At 49.6% G+C, this 14,315-nt stretch overlaps 1 protein-coding gene across 6 annotated transcripts in view; it reads right to left on the bottom strand.

The window, feature by feature from the left end:
* The window catches only part of LOC122544195 (scavenger receptor cysteine-rich type 1 protein M130-like), a 76,733-nt gene extending 62,679 nt beyond the window's left edge, over nt 1–14,054 (bottom strand). For 5 of the 6 annotated variants that reach the window (XM_087981068.1, XM_087981070.1, XM_087981069.1 and 2 more), the window contains exons 1-7: nt 13,869–14,054; nt 10,938–10,973; nt 9,331–9,639; nt 8,167–8,475; nt 4,300–4,593; nt 2,197–2,511; nt 965–1,264 (exon numbers count right to left, since the gene is read on the bottom strand). In XM_087981068.1, coding sequence (XP_087837194.1) covers nt 965–1,264; nt 2,197–2,511; nt 4,300–4,593; nt 8,167–8,475; nt 9,331–9,639; nt 10,938–10,973; nt 13,869–13,941 — 1,636 coding nt within the window. In that variant the 5' untranslated portion in view covers nt 13,942–14,054. The remainder of the gene's footprint in view (nt 1–964; nt 1,265–2,196; nt 2,512–4,299; nt 4,594–8,166; nt 8,476–9,330; nt 9,640–10,937; nt 10,974–13,868) is intronic. The other variant, XM_087981072.1, reaches the window with a different exon arrangement.
* Nucleotides 14,055–14,315: the final 261 nt, after the last annotated feature.

Raw genomic sequence — 14,315 nt, 5'->3', positions numbered from 1 at the left:
TCAACTGTTTCACTGGGCAGGAATTCCACAGATTCACAACCCTCTGGGTGAAGAGGTTCCTCCTCAACTGAGTCCTAAATCTGCACTCCTTTATTTGGAGGCTATGCCCCTAGTTCTAGTTTCAGCCACCAGTAGAAATAAACTCCCTGCTTCTATCTTATCCATTCCCTTCATAATTTTATGTTTCTATGAGAACCCCCCCTTCTAAATCCAAGTGAGTATGATCCCAGTTGACTCAGTCTCTCCTCATAAACCAACTCTATCAACTCTGGAATCAATCCAGTGAACCTCCTCTGCATGCCCTCCAGTGCCAGATCTTCCATAACGCGATGGTAATGTTTTTGTGCAACCCCGTGCTATAGAGCATCACACTGTAGAACAGTGCTTAAAGTGTTGGCACCGTAATCACATTACAGCCAACACACGTTTAAAACATTCATGCTTTCGAAGCAGCGTCCCCAATTTATTAATCGCATTATGGCAAATTGGCATTGACAAAACACGTGTTATAATGGAACAACACATAAACCCTTTCTCAAGTAAGGAGACCAAAACTGTACACAGTGATCCAGATGTGACCTGACCAGCACCCTATACAGCTGCAGCATCACCTCCCTGTTTTAGGCTCCGCCCCTCCTGCAATGAAGGACAATATTCCAGTCGCCTCCTTAATTACCTGCTGCACCTGCAAACCAACTTTTTTTTGCGATCCAAGCCTCCTTCTCCGCTCTGCCTCCCTGTGATTCCACTTTCATGGAACTTTGTCCCTGCACCACCCTGGGTCTCTCTGTCCTACAGCACTCTAGCAATGGAGGACAATATTCCAGCTGCCTGCTTCAATACTTGCTGCACCTGCAAATACCAATGTGTTTTACGGTTCCACGCCTCCTTCGACATCCTATCTCCCCATTGACAGAAGAGCTGGCACAGATGGAGACGGGAAATGCACCGAAACGTGACTCACCTACGACCCGGATGGGAATGGAGGGGCTGGCCCGAAAGGTGACCCAGAAGCCAGCGACCAGCCTCTGGTACAGGCAGCTGTAGCTCCCCCCGATGCTGGTGCTCACATTACGGTACAGGAAAATGGCTCCGTTTCTCCCAGGGTCCAGCCGGTGCTCCTTGGCCACAGATGTACCCCTCAGGATGCGGAAGCGGCCCCCAAGGTAACCCTTCGGAGCCAGGCACTGGATTGCCAGAGGGATCCCAGACACGTGGAGGGGGCTGTCCGGTGTGATTGTGATGAAGGGTCGGAATTTGGAGCCTAGGGGGTGGAGGGAGGGAGGACACAAGGTCATCAGGATTAGTGTCTCATTCACTCCCCTCCCCTTCCCCCTCCCCCCCAAGCCTTCACCACTGTCACTGTGGGGCACGTCCATCACAGTCTCCGCTCCCCAATCATGGGGTGTTGTCATCGGTTTGTAAAGGGACACAGATTGGTGTTATCGTGGGAGAGGCTGTATGAGACAGACGGAGAGAGGGAAGGAGTGTGAGGGAGAGAGGGGGAGAGACGGAGAGAGAAAGGGAGGAGAGAAAGAGGGAGAGAGCATCTGTGTGTGAGAGAGAGACGCTGTGCAAGAGAAAGAGTGTGAGAGAGAGTGTGTGAGATAGAAAGAAAGGGTGTGTATGTTAGAGAAAGAGAGAGCGAGAGGGCCTGTGAAAGAGGGACTGTGAGACAGTGTGTGGGAGAGCGTGTGTGAGAAAAAGAGAGTGTGACAGTGTGTGTGAAAGAGAGTGTGAGTGAGAGACAGAGTGTGTGAGAGTGAAAGAGTGTGAGAGAGTGTGTAAGACAGTGAGAGAGAGAGAGGCTGCTGGAGAGCCTGTGATAGAGAGTATGAGAAAGGGGGTATGAGAGAAAGAAAGTGAAAGAGAGATAGTTTGAGAGGGAGAGAGACTTTGAGAGAGTTTATGAGGGAGAGTATTTATGAGAGAAAGAGAGAATGTGAGAGAGACAATATGTGAGAATGAATGTGAGTGAGGGAGGGAGTGTGTGGATGAGTGTGAGTGTGACAATGTACGTCAGTGTTAGTGTATGATTGGGTCTGTGTGTGAGTGTGACTCTGTGTGGAGGGAGGGGTGTGAGTGTAGGTGTGATGAATGTGAGTGTGAGCGTGTGTGTGTGTGAGAGAGACAGTAACTCCCGCCCACTCCCCCCCAACCCCTTTCCCAGATGGTTCCCCCTGCCCCATTCCTTACTGGGGTTACAGACCACACTGGCATCTTTCTGGTGCCCACAGTTGCCCCGGCCCCATCCACTGAATGGACACGCCCAGAGGCTCGGCTCTGTCCCTCCGCAGGACACCTCGTCCATCCAGACTGTTCCTGACCCGTGTCCGAACCCAGCCCCGGGAAGTGCAGCCACGGCTGACCCACATCCCAGCTGGCGGCACACCACCCTGGCTTCTGAGATGTGCCAGGATTGGTCGCACACTGTCCCCCACTCTCCGTTGTACTGCACCTCCACTCTCCCCGAACACGAGTCGCTGCCATTCACCAGCCTGACTCGGGGCTCTGTAAGATCAGAGAGAGAGAGAGAGAGAGACAGGACGTTACCACAGCAGGAGACATAGAAGCAGAAGGAGGCCATTCAGCCCATCGAGCCTGCTCCACCATTCAATAGGATAACAGCTGATCTGATCATCCTCAACCCCACTTCTCCCCCAGCCCCCTCGATTCCCCCTTCCTGATTAATAATCTCTCCATTTCAGCTTTCAATATACATTCAAAGCCCCAGCCTTGACAGCCCTCTGCTGTAAAGAATTCAACAGATACGCTCCCCGTCTCGGAGAGCCCCTCTGGTCCAGGCTCTCACACAAAGGGAAACAACTTCTCTCTCCATCGCCCTTCAAATCAAGTTACCTAAGAATCTTCAACCTGGTCACTGCTCATTCTTCTAAACTGGAATGAGGACAGGGCCGACCTATTCAACCCTCTTCTCATCTGAGGGTCGCTCCTTACGTGGGAGCAGCCATTCGAACCTTCTGTAGACTGTCTCTGAAGCCAGGTCTGTCTTTGGCTGCTGCCAGCTCCAATACTCTCTGTGTTTATAACCTGTAATCATAGTGTGAGCATCAGGTCCACACTGACCTTCTGAAGAACATCCCACCCAGACACATCCCTATCCTACTCTATCCCTGTAACCCTGCTTTTCCCAGTGGCTAATCTGCCCTAACCTACACATCTCTGGACACTTTGGGGCAATTCCCCATCATTAATCCACCCCATCATGCACGTCTTTGGACTGTGGGAAGAAACTGGAGCACACGGAGGTATAGTCATAGAGTCACGAAAACAGACCCTTTGATCCAACCCGTCCATGCTGACCAGATATCCCAACTCATTCTCGTCCTACCTGCCAGCACCTGGCCCATATCCCTCCAAATCCTCCCTATTCATATACCCAACCAAATGCCTCTTAAATGTTGCAATTGTACCAGCCTCCACCACTTCCTCTGGCAGCTCATTCCATACACGTACCACCCTCTGAGTGAAGAAGTTGCCCCTTAGGTCTCTTTTATATCTTTGCTCCTCACCCTAAACCTATGCCCCCTCTAGTTCTGGATTCCCCCACCCCAGGGTAAAGACTTTGCCTATTTACCCTATCCATGCCCCTCATGATTTTATAAACCTCTATAAGGTCACCTCAGCCTCCAAAGCTCCAGGGAAAACAGCCCTAGCTTATTCAACCTCTCCCTATAGCTCAAACCCTCCAACCCTGGCAACATCCTTGTAAATCTTTCTGAATCCTTTCAAGTTTCACAACATCTTTCCAATCGGAAGGAGACCAGAATTACATGCAATATTCCAACACTAGCCAAACCAAAGTCCTGTACAGCCGCAACATGACCTCCCAACTCCTGTACTCAATACTCTGATCAATAAAGGAAAGCATACCAAACACCTTCTTCACTATCCTATCTACCTGCGACTCCACTTTCAAGGAGCTATGAACCTGCACTCCAAGGTCTCTTTGTTCAGCAACATTCCCTAGTACCTTACCATTAAGTGTGTAACCCGCACAGACACAGGGAGAACATGCAATCTTCAAATGGACAGTCACTCGAGGGTGGATTTGACCCCGGGTCCCTGGCACTGTGAGGCAGCAGTGCTAACCACTGAGCCACCTTGCCTCTCTGTCATATTAGCTCTGTTTCTATCTCTCTCATTCCACAGACTTGCTGACTTTCTCCAGCAACTTCCGGTGTTTATAACCTGAAACATTAACTCTGTCTCTCTCTTTCTGCGTTAATCAGATTCAGAAAGTGTCCAATGTGCAACACAGCGGGTGTTCAGACTCACGAGTGAGGGCAATTTCCACTGGGAGACTGGGGGCTGATGAGAGCAACCGTCCATACTCCAGGGTCTGGTAGGAACACGTGTAGTTCCCCGCATCGATGGAGGTGAGGTGGAGGACACTGTGGGTGAATCGCCGCTGGTTCCCAGTGCTGTTGGTGACGAGGGCAGAGTCTTTCAGAAACTGGATGTGAGCGGGTGTGTAACGGTTTGGGATTACACACGTCAGGGTGACATTTTCTCCCACCAGATACGCCGGGTACGAGGGAGCGGCTGTAATCTCCGGCCGGGCCGGTGACTCTGAAAATAGAACATGGGAAATCTTCAGAAACAGACACTCGGAATTACACAGTGGACAGAAAATGAAACAACACAGATAGGCGCCAGCAACAGAGTGCAGAACGTAAGCGTGGAGAATAAAAGCAGGGAAGCTGTTGTTGCAAATATACAAGGAATTGGCGTTTCAGCACCCGGAGGACCGTGGAGAGTTTTGCACATTCTCCCTGTGTCTGTGTGGCTTTCCTCCCACAGTCCAAAGATGTACAGGTTAGGGTATGATTAGGATTGGCCATGCTAAATTGCCCATAGTGTTCAGGGATGTGCAGGTTAGGTGCATCAGTCAGGGGTAAATATAAGGTAGGAAGATGGATTACTCTTCGGAGGGTTGGTGTGGACTTGTTGGGCTGAAGGGCCTGTTTCCACACTGTTGGGAATCTATGATTTTCTTTCTGACTCTGTCTCTGTCACTCACACTCTGTCTTTATCCTTCACGCTTATCTCTATCCCTGTGTGTCTCTCTCTCTCCCACCCTCTTTATATCAGTCGTTCTCTCTCTGCCTCACTCATTCTCTCACTCCGTCCCCAATACATTCACATCTTCCCTATAATGTAGTGCCTATGACTGTATACAGCATGCTAGCTGAGCTCTAACAAGTGTCTTGTGTAAGTTCAGCATCACCTCCCTGCTCTTGGACTCTACGCCCCTATGAATAAATCCAAGGGTGCTGTGTGCTTTAGTAACTGCTGTCTGTTCTTCTGTACTACCACTTTCACTTGCAGGATAGACAAATGGAGTTCATTCCCAGCCAGTGAGAGTCCATTTGATCCCTCATTCCAATCCCAGACTGGGAAGTCCAATTCCCCTTCTCAGATTTCCCTCTCTGTCCCGATTGGAAATCACTCTCTGGAAAATTTCAACCTCTGCTGGCATTTGAGCTCTCCATAATCTTCCTCATTTGTCCTTTGCTCCTTCATCCAGTTCTGCCCATTGGCCTTTCCGAAGGTTTTCGATGAGGGGAAATGCGGGAAGAGGGGTTTAATGCAATGGCGGGGGTGGGTGGGCCGGAAACCGAGAGTGTGGGAACAAACAGGGGACCTTTCGACTTCTATGTCTGGCGGGTACCGCAACTGTGGCACTTGGTGCTGTAGCAATCCCCTTGTCTTCATAGAGCGCCTCCTTTACAATGTCCAGAGAGCGTGGCGCCCCCCGATGAGACGGAAAACCGGGACTTATCCACCACTCGGAGTTGCACGGTCTTGCTGGGCAGGAAACATTGCCAGTTCCCACTGGCAGTTGCTTTATCGAGGCACGTGTAGTTGCCCGTGTGGAGCAGGGCCATCTTCCCCAGCCAGACGTTGACGCTGCGGGTCCCGGCTGCCACCACTTGCCAATGGATCATGGGGGAATCTTTCCCTGTTCCAAAGCGTCCCCTACTGTATCCCTCCAGAGCTGTGCACCTGAATTCCATGTTACTCCCCACCAGGGGCATCAGGTCGTTGAGCTTCAGAGAGATCGAGGGACGGAAAGATTTATCTCGGTGGGGAGGAGAGAAAAAGGGGGAAACAGGTGTGAGACGGTCCGAATCTCCGTGAAAAAAACTGGGTGACATCCAGGGGAGCCCCCGCCATGTTGGAATTCAAATTCAATGGAGAATCTGGAATTCACGAATTCATTGTCGGGAAAGAAACCTGTCTGGTTCACCAATGCCTATCAGGGACAGGAATTTGCCGTCTGTATCTGATCTGGGCCTACACATGAATCCAGTCTCTTAGCTAGGTCAGTTGACTCTTTACTGCCCCCTCTGGGCAAAAAATACTGGCCCAACCAGCATGGCCCAACCAGCAATGCCCACACATCCCGCACACAAATAAAACCAAAGGACGTGTCGGGAAATGCTTGCGTTGAGAGAGACAAGTTCCCACGGGCTCCAGAGAGACAGAGGTGGAGAGAGGACTAGGGGTGGTTTAACCTGAGGGTCACCTCGCCTCAGGCAAGGCAGAGGGTGTGACAAGATACGCCATAAAGGAGGGAGTTGCACCATCCTGTTTCTCCTGAAGGGGGAGTATTGTCAACCGGATGGCGTGGAAAGCAGAATAAATGGCCTCGTGTTTATCTTTGAAATGAGACAGAGGTAGCCTGAATGGGTGGGTTCAGGCTTTTAGTCTTTGCTTCCAATTTCGAAATCTGGGGTGAAGCTGCTAGATAAACTCTCTCTCTCTCTCTCTGCTGAAAAAAAAGAGTTTGAGTTCCCTCTCTCGCTGTTAGGTTCATCCTTCCTTCTCCTGGACTGGAAGAGGCAGCAAAGTGAGGGAAATCTGTCTCGCTGAACCTGCCTTTCCCAAGGGCGTGTTTATGGGATGCTGGGAGTGTTGATGAGTTAAATAACACATTGTCTTGTGAAGTTTTTCAATCAAGTTCTGCCAATTCTTTTACTTGGGGTGTCAGAATAAAGTGTGTTTTACTTAAAGCCAAATAGTTTGACCAATTGAATCACAGCTGGAACACAGCACCTTACACTTGCCTGTAAATGAGATAAGTGTTAGGCTGTCTCCTCGGTAGGTTTTGAGGGGGTTTGGTCTGCTCCATAACAAGAGTGAGGAAATGAGCCCTTTAGGGTAACCTCAGTCGATGCAGAGATTGAACCCGCGCTGCTGGTGTCTCTCCGTATTGCAAAAACATCCATTTGAGCTAACCATGCCCATAGACCCTCGAGGTAAAGTGGAGATCAACGCGAGGCAATGCACTTGGGCACAACAAATGAGGCAAGGGAATACACGATGGGACCCTGGGAAGCATTGAGGATCAGAAGGACCTCAGTGTCCATGTACACTGGTCCCTTAAGGTATCAGGCCAAGTAGATAAGAAGGTGTAAGGGGATATTTGTCTTTGTTAGCTGAAAGATTAAGATCAGGGAGGTAACTCAGTGATAAAACCTCCATTGAATGTCAAGGGGGTGATGGTTGGTTTCTCTCCACTGGTAACCCCCAGGATGTTGATAGTGGGGGTTTCAGTGATGGTAACACCATTGAATGTCAAGGGAATGATGGTTAGATTCTCTGTCAGTGGTAACCACCAGGATGTTGATGGTGGGGGGGGGGGGGAATTCAGTGATGGTAACACTATTGAATGTCAAGGGGGCGATGGTTAGATTCTCTGTCAGTGGTAACCCAAGGTAGTTGATAGTGGGGGTTTCAGTGAGGGTAACACTATCGAATGTCAAGGGGGCGATGGTTAGATTCTCTGTCAGTGGTAACCCCCAGAATGTTGATAGTGGGGGTTTCAGTGAGGGTAACACTATCGAATGTCAAAGGGGCGATGGTTAGATTCTCTGTCAGTGGTAACCCAAGGTAGTTGATAGTGGGGGTTTCAGTGAGGGTAACACTATCGAATGTCAAGGGGGCGATGGTTAGATTCTCTGTCAATGGTAACCCAAGGTTGTTGGTATTGGGGGTTTCAGTGAACGGTAACACCATTGAACATCATGGGGGTAATGGTTAGATTCTCTCTCAGTTTGGATGGTCATTGCTTGGCGTTGGGGTGGCATGAACACACCAGCCTGAGACTGGGTGTGAAAATAGAGAGTGACATCTTACCTCTTTCTTGACAGGTCACTCCAGCGTCTTCATTGTGGTTGCAGTTGTGTTTTTTCCAACCTTGAAATGAGCAGGTGGACAGTTGGAGCTCCGTACCCCGACACCGGACTTCATCCATCCAGATCTTTCCAGTGCCAACTGGGTAATACCCACCCCTGGGCGCCGAGATGGCAGGGCCACACCCGACTTGGTGACACACCACCATGGCATCTTCAATGCCCCATCTGTCATCACACACGGTGCCCCACTCTCCCGAGTGGTAAACCTCCACTCTTCCAGAGCACGGGGTCGGGCCGTCACTCAGCCTCACTACAACGAGAATGGGAGGGAGATGAGGGCAAGGAACAAAAACAATGGCTTCTATCTGTCTCTGTCTCCCTCTGTCTCAGTCTGTCTCTGTCTGTCTATGTTTCTCTGACTCTGTCTGTCTCTGTCTCTCTCTCTCTCTCTCTGTCTGTGTCTCTATCTGTCTCTCTGTTTCTCTATGTTTTCTCTGTCTCTCTCACTGTGTCTATCTCTCTGTCTCTCTATCTCTGTGACTGTTTGTCTACTTCACCCTGTCTCTATCTGTCCGCCCACTCTCTATCTTTCTCTCTCTCTCTCTCCTATCCTTTCTCTCCCTCTCGTCTCTCCCTCTCTCTCCTCCCTTTCTTTCTCATCCCTTTCTCTCCCTCTCTCTCTGTCTATTTGTCCGCGTTTTGTATCTCTCTCTCTCCTACCCTTTCTCTCCCTCTCGTCTCTCCCCCTCTCTCCTTCCTTTCTCTCTCTTTCTCACCTCTCTCTCTGTCCCTTTCTCATACCCTCTGTCTATCTCTCTCTCTGTTTCTCGATGTTGATAGTGGGGGGGATTCAGTGATGGTAACACCATTGAACTCAAGAGAGTGATGGTTAGATTCTCTCTCAAGGTAACCCCCAGAATGTTGATTGTGGGGGATTCAGTGATAATAACACCATTGAATATGAAGGGGGCAATGGTTAGATTCTCTTTCAATGGTAAGCCCCAGGATGTTGATAGTGGGGGTTTCAGTGAATGGTAACACCATTGAACATCATGGGGGTAATGGTTAGATTCTCTCTCAGTTTGGATGGTCATTGCTTGGGGTTGGGGGTGGCATGAACACACCAGCCTGAGACTGGGTGTGAAAATAGAGAGTGACATCTTACCTCCTTCTTGACAGGTCACTCCAGCGTCTTCATTGTGGTTGCAGTTGTGTTTTTTCCAACCTTGAAATGAGCAGGTGGACAGTTGGAGCTCCGTACCCCGACACCGGACTTCATCCATCCAGATCTTTCCAGTGCCAACTGGGTAATACCCACCCCTGGGTGCCGAGATGGCAGGGCCACACCCGACTTGGTGACACACCACCCTGGCATCTTCAATGCCCCACCTGTCATCACACACGGTGCCCCACTCTCCCGAGTGGTAAACCTCCACTCTCCCAGAGCACGGGGTCGGGCCATCACTCAGCCTCACTACAACGAGAACGGGAGGGAGATGAGGGCAAGGAACAAAAACAATGGCTTCTATCTGTCTCTGTCTCTCTCTGTCTCAGTCTGTCTCTGTCTGTCTATGTGTCTCTGTCTCTGTCTCTCTCTCGCTCTGTCTATGTCTCTCTATCTGTCTCTCTGTCTCTCCATGTTTTCTTTGTCTCTCTCACTGCGTCTATCTCTCTGTCTCTCTCTGTCTCTCTCTCTCTCTGTCTCCCTATCTGTCTCTCTATCTCTGTCTCTGTCTGTCATTCTCTGTCTCTCTATCTCTGTGTCTGTCTGTCCACCTCACACTGTGTCTCTCGTTCCGCGCTCTCTATCTCTCTCTCCTACCCTTTCTCTCCCTCTCGTCTCTCCCCCTCTCTCCTGCCTTTCTCTCTCTTTCTCACCCCTCTCTTTCCCTGTCTCTCTGTCCCTTTCTCATACCCTCTGTCTATCTCTCTCTCTTTCTCACCCTTTCTCTCTATTCCTCTATGTCTCTCTCTTTCTGTCTCTCTCTATCTCTCTCTCTCTCACCCTGTCTCTCACGGCCTCTGGCTCTGTCCCTCTCTCTGTCTCTGTGTGCACCTCTGTCTGTCTTTCTTTCCTTCCAACCCTTTCCCTTCCTCTCTCTCTTCAGCCATTTGTCACTCTTTATGACCCTCTATCTCTCACTCTCCGTCAATGTCTCTCCTGCTCTCCCTCTCCCTCTCTCTGTCTCCCTTGTGAGGCAGGGAGGGCGGTGGAGAGTTTTAGTGATGGAGAGAGATTGGATAGACTGGAGTTATTTCCCATCAAGCAGGGGAGATTGAGAGAGGGAGGGGAGGAGAGGAACATGATTAAGATGTATAAAGTGATGCAGGGGGCATCAATAGAGTAGGCAGGTAGAAACATTCCCTCCCTTGATGGAAGGATCAATGACTGAGGGGAGAGGGGGAAAGATAGCTTGAAGGGAAGAGGCAGGAGGTGGTGAGGGGCAACATTTTTGCTCAGACGAACTCACCACCTGTAAGAGTGGGAGAGGCAGACACTCTCATTGCATTAGAGAAGGAGTTCAATGGCTACCTGTGATGCCAAGGCTGTGGGCCAAGGATTAGGGAAATGGGAATTGGAATACACGGATATTTGAGGGCCATTGAGGCTATGATGGGACAGGGAGAGGGGACAGATTCTGAAATCTGGAAGATGAAGTCCAGTACGGGGTTTGATGTCCACTTGGAAACCTTCACGTGTACGATGGTGGAAAGTTTGCGTCAGAAAAATTAATGTAATTTTTTTTCACTGATTGTAGTAATGTCACTGACCTTGAGAGTCAATTGCCTGCTGTGAACCCTGGAACACTGCAAGAGAAAACAGCGAAAAGGTTAGATCTCAGACGAGATGGGGAAGTGCGATGGAACTGGGGGAGACTGGTTAACCAATTGCACCAACATTGGTTTTGTCATCCATCACCCATCACCAATCCCCTGTTTTTACTCCATCCCCAATCCCTCCACACCCCATTTCTATCCAACTCCCCATCCAATGCCCCCTCTCCATTTATCCTGCCCCCAGCACACTTCCAGGCAGTATATGCCACACTCTAACAATTTGCTGGGTGGGAACATTTTTTCCTTAATTTTCCCAACCCCTCCCTCATTCCGTTTATACCTCACTTGAAATCTTTGCCCCTCCCGTTCCCTTTCTCATTCGCGTTCCTTTTCCAAGCGCAAACAGCTTCTCTGGATCATCTCTCTCCAGCCCCCTCCCCCTTCCCCTTTGTGATTTTGAAAACCTTGCTGGATCTCCCTCTCTCAGCCTTCTCCTCTCCCAGGGCGAACAGTCCCCATTTTTTTCAATCAATCCTTATTGCCAGAGTTTCTCATCCCTGGGACCCTTATTGTAAATCATTTCTGCACTCTCTCAGTCTCTCTCTCTGTCTCTCTCTCTCTCTCTCTCTCTGTTTCTCGGTCTCCCTCTCTCTGTCTCTTTCTCCCTCTCTGTCTTTCTCTGTCTCCCTCTCTCTCTCTCCCTATCTTCCTGTCTCTCTCTCTCACTCTTTCTGTCTCATTGTCACTCTCTCTCTCACTGTTTCTCTCTCTGTCTCCCCACCCTCTGTCACTCTGTCATTGTCGCTCTTTGTCGGTCTCACTTTCCAGCTCTCTTTATCTCTCTCTGTCCCTCTTTCTCTGTCTCTCTCTCTCTCTCTCTCTCTCAGTCTCTCTTTCTTTCTCTCTCTCAGTCTCTCTCCCTGTCTCACTCTCTCTCCGTCTCCCCAGTATGGTCCCATCTTCCCTATAATGTGGTGCCCGCACTGTACACAATACTCCAACTCAGGTCTAACGAGTGTCTTGTACAAGTTCAGCATCATCTCCCTGCTCTCAGATTCTGCATCCCTAGGACCCTTCTGGGTAATCCAAGATGGAGGATGGGAAAAAAATTGTGACTATAAGAGCTGCTCCTTTTTTGAGATATTGTAGGTGATTTCCTCAAATTCCAGGAGCAGCAATTACTGTTTTATATTCCATTGCATTGTTTTGGAACTTTGGAAAGAAAAAAAAGTCAAAACAACGGCACTTTTAAAAGAGAGAAAGACAAAGAGAGAAAGCACATGATATAAAATTATGAGGGGCATGGATAGGACAAATAGACAAAGCATTTTCCCTTGGGTGGGGGAGTCCAGAAGTAGAGGGCATAGGTTTAGGGTGAGAGGGGCAAGATATAAAAGGGACCTAAGGGGCAACTTTTTCACACAGAGGGTGGTATGTGTATGGAATGAGCTGCCAGAGGATGTGGTGGAGGCTGGTACAATTACAACATTTAAAAGGCATCTGGATGGGTATATGAATAGGAAGAGTTTATAGGGATATGGGGTAAAAACAATGACTGCAGATGCTGGAAACCAGATTCTGGATCAGTGGTGCTGGAAGAGCACAGCAGTTCAGGCAGCATCCGGCGAGCAGCAAAATCGACGTTTCGGGCAAAAGCCCTTCATCAGGAATAAAGGCAGAGAGCCTGAAGTGTGGAGAGATAAGCTAGAGGAGGGTGGGGGTGGGGAAAAAGTAACATAGAGTTGCAGTGGGAGAGGGACTCCCTGAGATTCTTGTAGAGAGAGGAGGAAAACTTCTTCAAGGCAGGCATCCTTGCAAGAGGATTCGCAGTAGGGTTAAAACCAATGGACCAAGTGCTGACAAATGGGACTAGATTAGGTTAGTGTATCTGGTCGCTATGGACGAGGTTGGACCGAAGGATGAAATGTGCTATACATCTCTATGACTCTATGAATAAATCCAAGGGTGCTGTGTGCTTTAGTGACTGCTGTCTCTCAGTCTGTCCTACCGTACACCCACTCAATTTGCCTACCTGACCATTCAGTCCATCACATCTGCTCCAGTTTTCAATTGGATCACAGCTGACCTGATCATCTTGCACTCCCCCCACCTCCCGGCCTGATTTCTCTTCTTGATTATCTCAAATATACTCACTGACCCAACCTTGACAGCCTTCTATGGAAAAGAATTCCACAGATTCCCCTCCCCCTCGGAGAGGAGTCATCCCTCCCCATCTCTGTCTTCCCCCTTATTCTCAAACAATGTCCCTTTGGTCCCAGACTCTCCCACAATGCGAGGGGAAACAAGCTCTCTTCCTCACTTACTCTCAAATCAACTCATCTGAAAGTCTTCAATCAGGTCACCTCTCATTCTTCCAATCTCCAATGAGAACAGGCCTGACTTACTCAAACTCTCCCTCATCCGACAGTCTCTCTGTACCTGCAATTAGCTGAGTGAACCTACTCTATACTGCCTCCAATGCCCAGTCTATCTTTTCTTGGATACAAGGCCATAAGATTCCTCACCGTATCCCAGGTCTGACTCGTGCCTTGAACTGTTTTAGCAAAAGCCTCCCAACGTTTTTACCCTATTCCCTTTGAAACAAAGACCGTTTGCCTTCCTGTGACCCACTGAACTGGATCCTAGCATTTTCTGTGACTCACAGATGTGGTCTCCCCTAAACCCCCCTGAGCCTGTGGCTTTCCACGGTCTTTCTCCGATTCAATAATCTGCTCCTCTCTTCCTCCTGCCAAAGCGAGTCCCCTCATGTCTCACAGTTATTAAACCCCACAGTAGCCACTACCTCCATGTTAAATGTGCCCCAGCAAGGGCGCGCATGGCCAGGCAGATTTCAAACAGGGATCTGGAGATCCGCGGCCAGGATTTTGACCAGGAAGCAACTGGACACATGAGGGAGTCACTCACCCATCGCCTGGAGGAGGAGGAGGAGGAGCCAGGTGCCGCTCATGGTAACCTTCACCCCAAGGGGACCACGCATTCTATCTCCCTCTCTCCCTGATGTGAGGGAGATGAAACAGCGATGCGTGAAGCCACTAGCTTCTGAGGAACATATAGTTTCGACTCTGGGGAAAAACGTCTTGGATTCTTGTGACATCCCATGTGATCTATTCTCTTCCCATTCCGCACGTGCCTATCCCTTCAGCAGCAGTTCCACACCACAACTAATCTGAGGAGGCTGTGTCCTTTATTAACTGCAATCTCTCTCTCTCGATCTCTCTCCCCCTCCACCCCGGTTCCCCCCCCAACCAGCCTCTGTCCTTCAATAATCTGTGCACACATTGCCCCAGCTCTCTCTGCAACACACCACTTTTCCAATCTTAGCCTGCATCTTGTGTTATTTAGCAATATGAC

Source organism: Chiloscyllium plagiosum, unplaced genomic scaffold, assembly GCF_037043375.1.
Source record: "Chiloscyllium plagiosum isolate Xiang-an unplaced genomic scaffold, Cpla_swu_hap1 HiC_scaffold_38, whole genome shotgun sequence".
NCBI lineage: Eukaryota > Metazoa > Chordata > Chondrichthyes > Orectolobiformes > Hemiscylliidae > Chiloscyllium > Chiloscyllium plagiosum.
This window is presented reverse-complemented; position numbering and strand designations above follow the sequence as displayed.